Below are 17370 nucleotides of genomic sequence, written 5' to 3'. Positions count from 1 at the left end.
AGAACAAACAACACACTCCGGTGCCGTTTAAAATAACAAACTTTTGATTGAAGAAATAAAAACTAAGTTTAACACACCACAGTCCTCTCACACGTCCTATCTTTAGTTAGGTGCAAGAGAATGACTGGATATGACGTAGAGGGGAGGAGCTATATAGCAGCTCTGCTTGGGTGATCCTCTTGCACTTCCTGTTAGGGAGGAGATATAATCCCATAAGTAATGGATGACCCGTGGACTGACTACACTTAACAGGAGAAACATATAAGTAAAGTCTAAACATTTTTAGAACAAATTAACATCTTGTTTGCTATAATTGGTTCACAATAGCCAAAGTCCACCTACCACTTGTCTCATTTGGAAAAGCCAATATGGGCTTGAGTCTGCAGCGGACAAGGAAGGTCATGTAGTTAGAATAAATTGCATTGTTTTGCAATTCTAAGTTGTTAACTCCAATTACGGAACAATATATAGTAGGATTAGTCTTGAGTTGTCTGTAGTGTGCTTTTTAAGTTCTGAGAATTACAAAACCCACCATTTTCAAAGCTAAATTATATGAAAATGGTGCAAAATAAATAATACATTGCAAAGTTGATTTACTACACATAACTAAACATTTTAAATTAAACTCAAGGTTTTTACTGTCTCTTTGAATAAAGTTAAAGTATCAGAAAGTGCTATTGCTATTAGCAAGCAACAGCACAACTTTTTTTAACCCCTTGTGCCAAAAGGACATAGATACTATGTCATTCAGTACTTTGCCCAGCATACTGTGATGACGTAATACCTCTGTCTTACACTGTGGCGCATGCTGCAGTTGCGTTGTCAGCTTACACAACAGAGACTGCAGCTGTGGGCAGAAGGCTTCTGCCTTCATATGGCAAGGGATCGCTAATCGTGCTCCTTTACCATATGAAGCCACATATGAAGGGAGGGGCGGGGTTCTCTACACTACAGAAAATTATTTTGAAGAACAAGGGGGATTGGAGAGGGGAGGGGGCCCTACACTACAGAAAAAAGTGATCTCAGAGGGGGGTCCCCTAAACTACAGAAAGTATAATTTGTTACTGGTAGACTAGATGCCAGTAACAAAGATGGTGGCGAGTAGTGGGAGAGGGAGGGCTGGAGAGATGTTTGGGGGGGAGGGGTCAGGGAGGTAGGTGGTTTGAGGAGGGATTCCTATGCTATAGGGTGAATAAAAAAACAAAAGGCTCTGTTTCTGTTTAAATGGAGTGATAGCAAAAATTCTCTGGTAATTTGGCCAAGTTTTCCTTTTGAAATTCTTGGTAGTGAATGGGTTAATGAGGTCAGGATTTGGCCAAGAATAAAAGTGACGTTTACATATTTATTGTCTGGCAAAGGAATCAATCAACTAACAAGGAAATTGCTGGATCACAATTGAATAGTGTAAGAGTAATGGTTTTAACCTCATGAACAAATAAAAAAAAATTGTCACATGCATTTTGTTCATGTTTATTCTTTAAAGGGGTGGCTTTTTTCAGATGAATGCAACGAACAACAATAAGTTAGGTTTTTTTTTTGGCCAAATTTGAATGCATGTCTGCTCATTAATTAGCTGATGGGCAGCACAATTTCTTTTAACCAACTTCATAAAAAAAATCTGTTCAATTTTTCAAGCATACCAGTGTATACGCATTAAACAGTAAGCTCCTAAGCTCCCAGTACACTGATGACTACACTGCATTCACTGAGCAATATATTCAGATTTGTGAAATGGGCATCTGTAGACTGAAGAGAAGAATGTCTGTCTGGACACAGGAGAATTACTTCTGTCATATCTTTATGAATCATCTTAGTTGCACCTGGCTGTCTGTGTCTAGAACTCATACCTGCAGCTGCTGGGAGTTATCTGTCAGGTTGTCCTCTCTCCGCCTGGCCTCATCCAAGAGCTGTGCATTCTTTTTCTTCTCCACCTGTTCTTTGTGCTTTAGAGTTGCCACCTTTTTGCTCTGATCTTTGTTTTGTCTGTAGAAACAAAAAGTTAGAAATGTAATGAAGAGCTTACTGGTAACGTATAACCCAATGTTAATGCTACTTACAACTAGCACAAAGACAGTCCATGCAATCATCATACTATTAACTGAAGAAAAGTTACGTGTTCACCCCCATATGATCCCAAAATATCACAAGGTCTACTCCTATCCATGCAAAGACAAGATGACCATTGCATTCCACTTGACAAAAACACAGTAATGGTATAGTTTTTTTCCCCACTGACATTGCACAGATTAAAGGAACACTAAAGTCAAAATTAAACGTTTATAATAATTCAGTGAGGGCAATTTTACACAACTTCCTAATTTACTTCCATTCTCAAAATGTGCACAATATTTTTATATGCACACTTTCTGAGGCACAAGATCCTACTGAGCATGTGCAAAATTCACAGTATATACAAATATGCATTTTGTGATTAGCTGAGGGCTGTCACATGATTCAAGGGATGGAGAACGGAACTTTTAAAATTTGTCAGAAAAAAAATCTACTACTCATTTGAAGTGATTTAGCATATTATTTTATTATGCACTTGTTGATTATGCAATTCTACTGTATTTAATGATCCTTTAACCCTCCCCCCCCCCCGTGCTGAGCCAATTTTGAGCTTTTTTTTGCTACCTACATTTAAAACCTATTACAACCTATTGTAAGTCAAATTCCAGCGAGTGACCCACACAAATTATATATTGTTTTTCTCAGCAGGCCCAGTAGATTCACGATATGCCATTATTATATTTATAATTCATGGCATGTGAAGCGTTATTCAGGGATTCCTGACAGATCTCAGTGTTACAATGTAACTATTGCTAATTTTGAAGGAAAAAAAAAGGTTTGGAAATAGCAAAGTGCTACTTGTACTTATTGCCCTATAAAAAAGCAAAGAACATGTAAACATTTGGTATTTCTAAACTCAGGACAAAATTTCGAAACTATTTAGCATGGGTGGTTGTAGATGTGTAACAGATTTTGGGGGTCAAAGTTAGAAAAAGTGTGTTTTTCCATTCTTTTATAGTAAATTATAAGATATGATGAAAATAAAGTTATGTTTAGAAATTCCATTTAATGGCGAGAAAAACGGTATATAAAATGTGTGGGTACAGTAAATGAGTAAGAGGAAAATTACAGCTAAACACAAACAGCGCAGAAATGTAAAAATAGCCCTGGTCCTTAAGCGTAAGCAAATTGAAAAATGGTCTGGTCACTAAGGGGTTAATAAAAAGTTGAGAAAAAAATATTGCTGAAATCCCATTTTTAAACTATAAAATTGTATACAACTAAAAGAAAATTATTATCAGAATGTGGATTTATGATTGTGATTACATGTTTGGACAATTAAAGATAATGTAAATGATAAAACTACTCAAAATGGCATGAGGTTATTAACTGCACATGTGAACGGAATTCAAATGATTTCTTACAACATAAACTGATAAGATTTCATTAAAAAAAATATATTAAATAGGTGAGTTATTACATTTGCACCAACCACATCTTTTGCTTCTGAGATCTGTGACAAACCCAGTGAAATGCTGTTTTTTTTATACAATTTTGCATTTTAACTAGGTTTACCCATTAGATCATAGCAATGCAAATAATATTTCACTTCCATTTATAGAACTGTGTAAAACACAGATTTTCTGACCAAAAATAAGTTCTATCCTAAACCTAAGCATGCACAGTGGTTACGCGAACACAGTCAGTTGATGGTACCAAATTAGGCACCAACCAATTTGTGGTTTGGATTTAAACTTTTTGTGCTTAGTCCAATCAAAGTAAAAAAGCAGCTGACAAGGCTATGTGGTGTGATGATTCTGGAAAAGATATCAGATTCTGTGTTTTCTCCTCTCCCCAATTTGTCACGTGGAGAGTTAGATGTTCAGCCCTCTAATTAACCACCAAGAAAATAGACGACTTTTTTTTTTTTTATATATATATATATATATATATAAAAAAAAATGATACATAAAAAAGAAGCTAAATTCAGAAACAAACTAAAATTTACAGGAAAATGAGGTAGCTGCCAACTTGCTGCCAGCACTGCACGTAACTCCTAACATGAATAAGTCTTTTGCTACTATACACAAATCTACTATTTTCATATCTGTATGTACATGAATAATTAAATATAAAAAAGCAAGATATAAACAGATATCTCTAAGTGTGTACTATATTAATTCTGTTGGTATTTTATACCATGAATATATATATATATATATATATATATATATATATATATATATATATATATATATATATATATAATTATACACATATACACACATACATATAGCTATATATATATATAATTATACTGTACACATATACACACACACACACACACACACACACACACATATATATATATATATATATATATATATATAATTATACACATATACACACATACATATAGCTATATATATATATAATATATATTACAGGTAAAAGTAAGAAATCCGAGTAATCCTAGGACTACCCGGGTAAAATGGACAGTAAAAAACAAGTTACTCTAGATGCATTAGTGCAAATATTATATGCAGGAAGCATAGATAAAACGCCCTCTGGAAGCGTTTAAAAGAAAATCAATCTAAAGACGGTTACCTGCGCTCAAAAGTAAAATATTATAGGATCTAAATTTATGTAAACCAATAAATATTAAATGGATAAATAATACAAATAAATATCATAAGTAAAATACAATTTAAGGACAAAATGAACACATAAAATAAACACATATAAAAATCTAATAGGAAATAACCACCGGTGGATCTACACTATTTCTTTTGCCTCCGCCTGGGGGTTCAAGGAAGGAGCCCGCCGATACTCTGGCATCCACCACAAGTGAACCTTGGGAAATGAGGTTAAATATGTAAGAGATATAGAATTGTTGTATAGAAAATTAGCAAAAAAGAAAGAGGAACAAGCGCATCCGTGATTCACTGTATCAGTCTTTATTCAGTCAGATCCCTGACTATAACAAAATGCACACTTACAAGATAAACAAATAAAACAAGCCCATAGTATTGATATTGTCACACAGAAGTCCAAGTCCGGCTTTAATCGAATTACAGGGCTGGATTTCTGTTATACTGTATGTGACTCTCCAATGATATAACATTTACTGCTGCCAACGATAAGTAAGTAGTTACGCAAGCAAGGGTTTATAGTCTTTCAGGACATCACTCTCTACCAGAACGCGTTTTTGTTTACACACGGGTAAACTTTCTCAACAGGAAGTACCCCTGCTTGCTTTCTGCCAGAAGTACTTTATATATATTGTTACCAATGCACCAGGGAACTCTGGGTAAGATATGCAAATTAGATATACAATATCTAACGTTTTTTGCTTCCAAGTACGGTTTTAAACACAGCAATCCCCTTTATGGGGTAGGATGCAGCATATATATATTGCATATTATTGAAAAAAACTAACAAGGTGAAACAAGGGGATGGATTCTATTTCACTAGAAAGATTTTTTATTTTTTTTTAATTCTTGAGAACTGTCCAATTAAGACTAAGCTAAAGTGTATGATAGCTTTTTCAGCAAGATCAGGAATGTTCCATAGGCCACATCCGACCTTCTGCACTACTTTATGCAGTCCCCAGGAACTAAAAATATGTGCTATAGTTTGTGTGACCCCAGGAAAAAGTAGGACTAAACATGCATTTTTTGGGAACTTCTTGTGGGTGGACAAATAAGGTGGCTGCAAAGCAAAAGAACCATCTAGTGGGAAGAACAACAGAGAGAGGATAACCTGCAACCTTACACAAATCAGGCTCTGTGCCACTGGACATTTAAAAAAAAAAAAAAAACTAAACTAATGCTTACCTGATAAAAAAAAAAAATTCATGTTGGGGAGAGTCCACAATCCATTAGTTCTGGGAATTAGACTTCCTGACCACTAGGAGGAGCCAAAGATTCCCAAACCCCAAGTGCTGTTTAAAAAAACCTTACAGGAAGTCATTCTGACGTATAGCCAAGCAAGTAAGGTAGAAAAAGAAACAAGAGGAAAACAAATAGCCAGCATGAAAGAAATGAATTTATTAGGTAAGCATACATTATGTTTCCTTTCATACAGATGGTGAGAGTCCACGATCCATTGCTACTGGGGACTAATACCCAAGCTATGGAGTCCATGAGAAATGAAAAATGAGTGGCATAATAAAAAAAACATCCACAATAATAAAATAAACCTGAGACAACTGGCTATAACCCCTTAAGGACACAGCTTCAGTATGCTCAATTGTTACATGAAGGAATAATTCTGTCATTGGTTATTAAGGGTTTACCTACCAAAGGCTGCCTCAGAAGAAGCAAAATACATCTAGAAAAAGTAAGCAAGGACAGACCAAGAGCTGCTTAGCAAAACTGGACAACAGAAACCTCATTCTTGAAAATCCAAAAAGAGACAGAAACATATTGAGGTGAAAACTGGCCCACCTCCAAACAAACCTAATTAAACAAAAGCTTCACTCAAGATGGCAATAGAAACAGAAAAATAAACAAACAAAACAAATAAAAGTTTGTGTGAAATCCTTAAAAGCATCAACAAAATACTTCAAGACTCTAACTACAACAGAATTGTGAAGAAGCCTCTCTGAAGTATTCTAGGATTAGGATAAAACCTAAAGCAAAAATATACAGAGTTCTCAAAACTGCCTTATCCCAGTGGCGTCACTAGGGGGGTGCGGGGGGGGGGGCAGGCCGCACCCAGGTGACACCCTCCAGAGGGTGACACCAAAAAAAAAATTTTTTTTTTTTTTTTTAAATTTTATTGAAATTCAAAGAAATACAATGTTGAGATGCATAGATTATTTTATTAGAGGCTGGCATTTGTGAACATTAGTGGGACTGGGGAAGTTGTAGACACACAATTTTTTTGCCCCTTGAGCCAGTGCTGCAATTTCAACAAATAGTTTTCCCAGCTGCTTTTGCTTGTTTTTACTTTGCTCCTCCCCTGCCCAATTTCACTATGAATGTTGTGGGTGTGCCGTGGGGCTTGCAAAGTTGCGCTGCTAGCCTATACCTGCCTGCCTATCTGTGCTCACTGCTCAGTGACATGCGGCCCAGGGCTGTGCACTGACAGACTTGGAACAGAGTCATAGAGCAGAATTTTCATAGTTTGTGCCTAAACCTTTTCTTCAGTGATTTATTTTAGAGTGCTCTGTTTATCTTTCATTTGATGTTCTGCTGAGCCAGGGAGCAGCTCTAGGCATGAGCTTTATAATTAATGCAGTGCAGTTTACATATTTTGTATGTGTGTGTCTGAGTTTTTGTGTGTCTCAGTGTTTTTGTGTGTGTTTTTGTGTGTGTGTCTGAGTGTGTTTCCGAGTGTTTGTGTGTGCATCTGAGTATGTTTTTAAGTGTGTCTGAGTGTTTGTATGTGTGTTTGCCTGTGTTTTTGTGTGTGTCTGCTTTCTGGGGGGGGGGGTGACACCATGACTTACCGCACCGGGTGACACCAACCCTAGTGACGCCACTGCCTTATCCACAAAAATGAGAGAAAGAAAATACAAAAACTCTACTAGCAGAAGAAAAAATGCTAAATATCTACCTAATGCTTAGGATCAAACGGAGGAGCCTGCAGAACCCTCAAAACCAAACCAAACTCAGGTTCCAAGGAATAATTGGCGTAACAGGCTAAAAAAGGAATAGAAGGAAAATAAAAATCTATTTATGGAACAAAAGTGGAAAAGGCAGAATTTTGCCTCTCAAAGGACTGGCAGAAAGGCCCTCAACCAAACCAACCTGCAAAAAAATCTAAAAGAAATTGCCAAAATAAAAAACAACAAAAAACAACATACATGATCCAAACACCAGGAAATAAAGGCCTTCTAGACATTATGATAATTTTCCCTAGTCACAAGCCTGAATCAGAATCTCAACCACAAACTCTGAAAAGCTGTTATGCCCAAGTACTAACTGTTCAATCTCTATGCCAACAAGATTAGAGATTAGAGATATGGATGAAAAACAGACCTAGAAATAGGAGGTTTGACCACAGAGAATAAAGGCCAAGAAAGGCCAATGGATAACTGAAAAAGAACTGAATAACAAACTCTGCAAATCAAGCTAGAGCAATCAGAAACACTGATGAATCTTTTGTCTGAACTTGGAAAATACTCTGAGAAGAGTAACTAGAGGAGGAAACACAAAATAACAACTGCAGAAAACAGACACATACTGACTACTGCGTGAAAGAAGTCGAGACACTTCCTGCATGAGTAAGGAACTGAGAGAGAGTTCCCCCTTGATGATAGATATATGCCACAGCCGAGACATTATCTGATTGAAAAAATAGAGAAAAGACTCCCTTACCAAAAAAGAGCAATGAAGATCTCTTAAAGTTCTAAAATATAAAATGGCAACCTTGCCTCACAAGGAGCCCAAACCCCTTGTGCACCCAAAGAGCCCTTCAACATACAAACAAAAGCTAATGATTCAGCCAACAAGTCAGGGACTAACTTAGTCTGAGATCTAAAAACTCTAGAGTAAGTAAACACCCTGAATGAATGTCGAAGCAAACAAAGCTATAAAGATCTCATGAGCAAATAGAAATGCATCCTATGCAGTAGGCAAGAGACCGAATATCTCTATACAGAGAGAAAATAAGGAAAAGACAAAGGAGACTGAAGGTTTAGACAGGCTAAAACCGACATCAATCTTGTCTGACCTGTCAGAGAAAATGTTTTATAAAAACCATAGGAAAATAATCTTTGCGGAAGCAAAGAGATCTTTGGCAAAACAAATTTCCACCATGTTGATGAAGAAACAACAACAGTCTAAATAGATTCTGCTAAACAAAACTAGAACAAAAAGATCATCCAGATAAGGAAAAATAAAATGTATGCTTACCTGATAAATGTATTTGTTTCCAGATATGGAGAGTCCACAATGTCATCAATTACTAGTGGGAATATCACTCCTGGCCAGCAGGAGGAGGCAAAGAGCACCACAGCAAAGCTGTTAAGTGTCACTCCCCTACCCATAATCCCCAGTCAATCGACCAAAAGGAAAATGGAAAAAAGGAATAATACAAAGGGGTAGAGGTGCCTGAGGTTTAGTAAAAAATAACTGTCTTAAATTAAGGGTGGGGTCGTGGACTCTCCATATCCGGAAATAAATAAATTGATCAGGTAAGCATGAATTCTGTTTTCTTTCCTAAGATATGGAGAGTCCACAACGTCATCAATTGCTAGTGGGAACCAATACCCAAGCTAAAGGACACAGATGACTAGGGAGGGAGAACAAAACAGGCAGACCTAAACAAAAGGCACCACCGCTAGAAGAACCTTTCTCCCAAAAGAAGCCTCACCCGAGGCAAAAGTATCAAATTTGTTAAGTTGGAAAAAGTATACAAAGCAAACCAAGTTGCAGCCTTGCAAATCTGTTCCACAGAAGCTTAATTTGTGAAAACCCAAGAAGAGGAGACATCCCTCGTGGAATCAGCCATAATTCTCCCAGGAGGCTGATGACCAGCAGTCACATAAGCAAAACGAATTATACTTCTTAACCAGAGAGAAAGAGAAGTAGCAGTAGCTTTGTGACCTTTACGTTTTGCAGAGAAACAAACAGGGCAGAGGACTGGTGAAAATCCTTAGTTACCTGGAGGTAGAATTTTAGAGCACGCACAACATCCAAGTTGTGCAACAAATGTTCCTTATGAGAAGGAGTAGGACATAGAGAAGGAACAACAATATCCTGATCTATCTGAAACCACGTTAGGTAGAAAACCCAACTTAGAACAAAGAACTGCCTTATCAGCATGAAAGATAAGGTAAGGCGAATCACACTGCAAAGCCGAGAGTTCCGATACTCTCTAAGCAGAAGAGAGAACAATAAGAAACAAAACATTCCAAGATACAACTTAATTTCTATGGAATGCAATGGTTCAAACAGAGCCAGCTGCAAAACTTTAAGAAAAAGGTTAAGGCTCCAAGGAGGAGCAACAGACTCAAACACAGGCCTGATTCTGACCAGAGCCTGACAAAAAGATTGAACATCTGGCACATCCGTCAGATGCTTGTGTAACAAAATAGATCATGCAGAAATCTGACCCTTCAGAGAATTGACTGACAAACCCTTCTCCAGACCTTCCTGGAGGAAGGACAAAATCCTAGGAATCTTGTCCTTACTCTAAGAGTAGCCTTGGATTCACACCAATAAAGGTATTTACACCATACCTTATGGTAAATCTTTCTAGTAACAGGCTTGCGAGCCTGAATCATGGTCTCAATGACCAACTCAGAAAAACCACAATTAAACAGAACTAAACTTTCAATCTCCAAGCAGACCGCTTCAGAGAAACAAGATTTAGTTGAAGGAATGGACCCTAAGTTAGAAGGTCCTTCCTCAGCAACCTCCAAGGTGGAAGAGATGACATCTTCACTAGGTCTGCATACCAGATCCTGTGAAGCCATGCAGGAGTTATTATAAATTATCACTGCTCTCTCCTGTTTGATAAGAGCAATGACACGTGGAAGGAGAGCAAACAGAGGAAACAGATATGCCAGACTGAAATCCCAAGGAACTACCATAGCATCTATCACGGCAGCCTGCGGATCTCTTGACCTTGAACCGTGGCATGGAAGCTTGGCATTCTGCCGAGACGCCATAAGATCCAACTCCGGCACCCCCCCATTTGAGGGCTAACCTGGAGAACACCTCCGGATAGAGAACCCACTCTCCGGGATGAAATGTCTGTCTGCTCAGGAAGTCCACTTCCCAGCTGTCCACACCTGGAATGTGGATCCCAGATAGACAGCAATTGTGAGCTTCTGCCCACTGAACAATCCAAGCCACCACATTCATGGCTAAGGAACTCTGAGTACCTCCCTGGTGGTTAATGTAAGCCACTGAGGTGATATCTGGAACCTGATAAACTGGGCTAAGAATAACGAGGCCAAGCCATCAGAGCATTGTAAATCACTCTCAACTCCAGGATATCTATGGGGAGAGCAGACTCCTCCTGAGTCCATAGTCCCTACACCTTAAACGAGTCCCAGACTGCTCCCCAGCTCAGCAGGCTGGCATCCGTGGTCACGATCACCCAGGAAGGTCTCTGAAAACATGTGCCCTTAGACTGATGCTCCTGAGGAAACCACCACAGAAGAGAGTCTCTTGTTAACTGATCTAAATCTATCCACTGGGACAGATCCGAATGGTCCCCATTCCATTGTCTGAGCATGCATAACTGCAGAGCTCTCAAATGGAATCGAGCAAAGGAAATGGTCATGGAAGTGACCATCAGACCAATTACCCCCATACATTGAGCCACTGATGGCCGAACAGTAGATTGCAGATAGAGACAAGGAGAAAGAATATTGGATTTCCCGACCACTATCAGAAATCTTTTCATATATAGGGAATCTATGATGGTCCCTAAGAAAACTACCCCTGTAGCTGGAACAAGGGAACTCTTTCCCAGATTCACTTTCCAACCGTGGGAATGTAAAAAAGACAACAAGATCTCTGTATGAGAGTTTGCTTGTTGAAAAGATGGCACCTGAACCAATATGGCGTCAAGGAAGAGCGCCACTGCAATTCCCTGAGACCTGATCACTGCCAAAAGAGCCCCCAGAACCATTGAGAAAATTCTGTGAGCTATAGGATGGTCAAACGGAAGTACCACAAACTGAAATAATTTGTCTATAAAGGCAAATCTCAGAACTTGTGATGATCTGTGGCTGGTAACATGAATATACGCGTCCATCAGGCCTATGGTCGTCATGAACTGACCCTCTTGGACCAAAAGAAGAATGGAATGAATAGATTCCATTTTGAAGGACAGTACTCTGAGAAACTTAATGAGACCTTTAGGTCTAGAATGGTTTAGGAACCACAAACAGATTTGAATGGAATCCTAAGCCCTGTTCCCTTACTGGAACTGGAACAATCACTCCCAGGAAAGAAAATCCTGAACGCAGATCAAGAACGCATCTCTTAGTACCTGAACTGCAGATAATCTTGAGAGGTGAACTCTGTCCCTGGGAAGGAAAGGTACTATGTGATTGAGGGCAGACCCTTCATGCTGACTTAGCTGACTCAGCTACAGGTATCTTCAATAGCTTCCCCTTGCTCCAAGACTGATTGGGTTTCCAAGAAGACTTGGACTGTTCCTGCTTTGAAGAAGGATATGAAAACTTTCCTTTGAAGTTACGAAAGGAACAAAAATAACTTTAATAACCTTAGTTCTGTTCTTCTTGTCTTGCGGTAGAAAAGACCCTTTTCCACCCGTAACATCAGAAGTGATTTCTGCCAGTAACATCTGCTGACCAAGAGTTTAGTCACAACGCCCTGCGTGCTTGCACAACGAAGCCAGATATCTTAGCTCCCAGTTAAATAACTTGCATGGTAGCATCAGAAATAAAGAAATTGGCTAGCTCGAGAGCCTTAATTCTGTCTTGGACCTCCTCCAAAGGAGTCTCTACCAAAATTGAATCAGACCAGGCGTCGTACCAATAGGATGCCACACTTGACACAGTGGCAACAGAAACTGCAGGTTGCCATTGAAGATTTAAAATAAGCCTCCAGCTTTTTGTCCATTGGACCCTAAAAAGAGTAGATATCCTCAATAGGGATAAAAAATGTCTTAGCCAGAGTAGAAATGGCACTTTCTATTTTAGGCACCATGAATCTTAAATGGAGTCAGCGACAGGAAACATCTTTTTAAAGACAGGAGACAGCGGAAAAAAAGGCATCCCCAGCTTCTCCTATTCCTGTGAAATACTCTCCGTTGGAACAGGAAACACTTCCGCAGTGGAAGGAACATCATAGTATTTATTAAGTTTACTAGATTTCATAGGGTTGACAGCAACAGGAGTATCAGAGTCACCCAAAGTAGCCAAAACCTCCTTTAACAATACATGAAGGTGTTCAAGTTTATATATGAAGATTACTACTTCAGCATCAGATGAAGGAATTATACTATCCAAATCCGAGATTTCACCCTCAGAGGCTACTGACATATCCTCCTCATCAGACTTATGAGGAAGGGCAACCTGTGTAACAGTAAGTAGAACAGTAACCTTGCTATCTGAATTTCTAAATTTCCTCTTGCGTTTTCCCTTTAGCATAGGAAAAGCAGATAATGCTGCAGAAGATACCTGAGCAGCAATTTCTGCAGGCAAATAAACTCCCCCAGGAGGCTGAGAGGAACTGCAGGGGGACTATATGTGTAGCCATAAAGGGTTGGGACTTTTCAGGAGAAAACAGTGGCAATGCCTGAACAGCATCATCCTAAGAGACATGAGGCTCAAAAACAAAACGTTTATCTTTCTAAACCTGAGGGACAAAATTGCATAGAAAACAATTAGTGCCTCAAGACATAAGCATATATACATAGGAACAGACCCCTGCTCCAATCCATGATAAAAATGCCCCAAACCACTTGTTTTTATTTCCTAGGTCCTAACTTAGAGACAGAAATAAAAGACAAACTGTCACTTTAAGGATTTGTCAAGATCGTTTATTTAGTTGTACTTAACAATGAATAAACTGAAACCTAACTGCAAACATTTACTATTTCAGTCCTGCAGATTTAGACTACAAAGCAATCCGTTACGCTATTCGTAACCCTGAGAGCCGGATAAAAATAAAAAATGGTGCTGCTCCGTTCTCAGTCAGAGAAGGGTCACGTGATCGGCAGAGAAATTAAGTGCGCAGTTTGCTAAAAGCGCACTTCATTCTCGCAGCGGCCGAATCAATTAGCAAAAATGACAGTTAGGTAGATGCTCTATGGCTGCTCTATACCTTAAAAAACACAAGCTCAAGGGGCAAATCTGAGACCACTATCTTATTAGTTCTAAATACTCGTTGCACTCTACGGCCGCTCCACTAGCTGCTTGTTCAGTGGAATAAATGCACAGCAGAATATGGAGCTTTCACGTAGTGCTACATGCAATAGCTTGTTAAATAACAATCTTGCCCCAAAGACAGTTACACATATACACATACAAATGGAAAACTCCTACATAAAAAAGAACTAAAACCACAGCCTCTGGGGATAATTCCCACAATATAAGGAATTAACTCCTTAAATCTCACACACATAATAAGTGCCTGCCACTGCCAAATAAAATCCTTCCCAAAGGATTAATGTGTCCCAATAAAAATGCAGTTTAATTTGTTAATCTCCATACCTAGAAGACAAAAAGGCACTTACCTGCAATCTAGCTGTCAGGAGGGACGACAGCTCACAAGGTGTGAGAGGACACATACTCTTCACAGAGACCTGTAGAAAAAGAAAGAACAGAGTAAACCTACTCTGGCGTTCTATACCATGGGCAGCAAATATGTTAGGAAAACAGAGTAAGGCCCGCCTCACAAGTTCCTAACTGCTTTAAAGCCACCACTACCCTACTGAAGAGATTAACGTGGACTACGGCTAGACCCAAAAATCTTGCTTGTAGCAAAAGAAATCCAATTTTCTTCAGACACCAAAACTTCACCTCCTCAATTGACAGAGGCAAAGAGAATGACTAGGGATTATGGGTAGGGGAGTGACACTTAACAGCTTTGCTGTGGTGCTCTTTGCCTCCTCCTGCTGGCCAGGAGTGATATTCCCACTAGTAATTGATGATGTTGTGGACTCTCCATATCTTAGGAAAGAAACACTGCTATACCCTGAGTTCTAAACACAGACAGAAGGGTACCCAGAAATTATAGACAGTTCTTGGAGCTAAAGCGAGAACAAAAATAGTGCAACAAACTAAAAAATGCCTGATAATGTTCCCTCAAAATTGGAACATGAAATTAAGCATCCTTAAAATCTACAGTGGACATAAACTGACCTTACTAAAGAAGAGACAGAATAGTCCGAATAGACCCCATTCAGAAAGAATTAACTCTGACCAACTTATAAAGAGATTTCAGATCTAAAACTAAGGAAAACAACGAAGAGACTGAATAACATTCCATTCTCTGTTCCAAAAATGGAATAGGAACTATCAATCCTGCAGCATCTAAAACCAAAGCTGAATAAGAAAATAAGACAACCTTTCAAAGGATACTATGGGATATGGGACATAATAAACCTTCCTCAGGGAGGTAAAATTATTCAATAACCCTGGGGAACTAGAAACATGGATACTCCACAGCAAGCAATAGTCTCAGACTCCAGCTGGTAGAGTAAGGTCATAAAAAGCAATGGTTTAGAGGATAGTATAAAGTGAAGTACATGCCTGATGAAACAGCGTTTATGCCAAGAAACGCGTTGCATTGTTTTAAACTTTTATATGTTCTTATGATATGGTTCTTTTAAAATGATTTTAATTGGTGTATTATGACATTTTAAATAAATGTACTTCCCTATTTACTATGCTCTGAACCATAGCTTTCTATGAGCTTATGCTACCAGCTGGAGTCTGGGACCATTGTTTGCAGTGGAGGATCTAGTTTTCCTGCAATACCGGAGTACAGCTAGCTGGGTTGCTATTAAACATCCAGCCTGCACAACTTGGCACACTTGGGTGCCTTTCACAAGTGTGAGTCCTCTGTACTTACTATTTTTGTTTATTGACACACACAAGTGGCGCATCTCGTATCATTGTTCTCTAGAGTCTTCACACGTTCGTTGGAGAAGAGAGTGCAGCCATTATCGTTAATAAGAAGAATGTCCCAATATTGCTGTTAAGGATCAGAGTGTTTATATACAATATTGGACTTTATGCCGATATATTTTTTTTATTTTTATATATAATATTTATATATTGTGTATTTCTATATATAGAGTATTATTTTCTTTTTTTTCCTAGATAGGATAATTAATTTGCATATTTTCAATGTCGCCGTTATATTCACTCACTCCTCTCTATAGGCCTCATCACTTCCACGGTTTCTAGCTTAGACAAGCTCTGCATCTTAACTAAGCAAGGATTATGAACAGCCGTGTTCGCACAAAATGTTGTGTAAGTGGAGGGCCTGGCCATCACTGCGTAGTAACTGACCTCTAGTTTCTAAAGGGTTGGAGAGGCATCTCGGTCTATTTGAGGGAGTCCCATGCAAAGTTTATTCACCCAAAATACGTGCCAAATGGGTCCACAGAGCACACAACATATGTGGCAAATGTTTGGCTCCCTCGCCAGATTTATTTAGGATAGTCCCACACTACAGAGGCTGTGGGGCAAGGTGGCATTTTGGCTTACGAAAATCCTCAAGGAAAAGATAAAATTATCAGCGAAATATTTTCTTTTCCTTCGGGATAACAATAGTAAATCTAGATACCAGGGATTTCTAAATATGGTAGTACTCATGACAAGAAAACTAATCCTCCAATATTGGATTTATCTAACAAAGCACTGCCCTTTAAAAAAATAATCAGTACCCTATACTCCCATTTATAGAACTGGAAGACGTCCAAGGTAATTTGGAAAGAAGGATAAAGACATTAAAAAATGGGATCCTTTTTTATTATTCATTCCTACACGACTAAAACACAGAATTTTACATCCTTTTCAACACTCTACATTCATTCTCATTGAAACTTTACATGGCAGGTGGGGCCCACCAGTTTCTTGACACAGCTAGATTGACACTTTTCTCCTTGCATGAGCTCCCTTTGGTTTCTGGCAGAGATCTTGAGCTCTGCAATTATGTTCACTCATCCTTATTCACTCTTCATCAAGGTAACAGTTACTAGTTCACAGTTCTGTTGTATTATGTTTTGTTTTAATTTATACCTGAGGAGGGCCTCTCCTCAGATTGTATTTGAAAAACAGGGGAAAGGAAGTTTCTAGCACTGCATAGAGATTATCTTAGTTTCAACATCAAGTAAGATTTGCATTTATGCATAATCTTACAAAGTAAAGCAATTATTTTTATATGGTTGATGTAACCATTCCATCGATTTCTGTATAAGTGTTGGCTCTTTTCAATAAATAAAGAAAACAAACATTAGTAGTAGGTGTTCAGAGGACCCAGCTTCACTTTTTATATATAAAAGTGCATTGGAGCCCTTTGCAGTTTAGTATATAAAACATGCAAAATTATATTTATGCAATATTAATTTTCAATAGTTTTATACTTTATATTTACTGTAAATATTTCACATTCCAATGTTCTGCACATAGCAGAATATGTTCTAAGTATTTATAAATAGATATTCCTATATATATATATATATATTTGCATCTATCTATACCTATATATAATCATGTATTTAGTTTGCGTGCGAGTAGGGTGTTTTTTCCTACTTTTTTGCTCCGTTGACTTCTGTGGGGAATAGGTTATTATCTCACGTGCAATATTGTAAGTTTGGCTTTTACACATGTCGGGTTAGCGCGCGAGTGATTCATTTTTACTTTCAACTTGTAATACGAGTGCAACCCGATGTCCCCAAAAGCATACTTCTTGC

At 38.4% G+C, this 17370-nt stretch overlaps 1 protein-coding gene across 4 annotated transcripts in view; it reads right to left on the bottom strand.

Annotated features, from left to right (window-relative positions):
- Nucleotides 1-17370, bottom strand: part of ERC1 (ELKS/RAB6-interacting/CAST family member 1) — an 871748-nt gene that overhangs the window by 413734 nt on the left and 440644 nt on the right. For all 4 annotated transcript variants that reach the window (XM_053718843.1, XM_053718844.1, XM_053718845.1 and 1 more), the window contains one exon: nucleotides 1848-1983. In XM_053718843.1, coding sequence (XP_053574818.1) covers nucleotides 1848-1983 — 136 coding nt within the window. The remainder of the gene's footprint in view (nucleotides 1-1847; nucleotides 1984-17370) is intronic.

Source organism: Bombina bombina, chromosome 6, assembly GCF_027579735.1.
Source record: "Bombina bombina isolate aBomBom1 chromosome 6, aBomBom1.pri, whole genome shotgun sequence".
In the NCBI taxonomy this organism is placed as follows: domain Eukaryota; kingdom Metazoa; phylum Chordata; class Amphibia; order Anura; family Bombinatoridae; genus Bombina; species Bombina bombina.
Note: the sequence above shows the minus strand (reverse complement) of the source record. Positions and strands in the feature narration are given on the sequence as shown.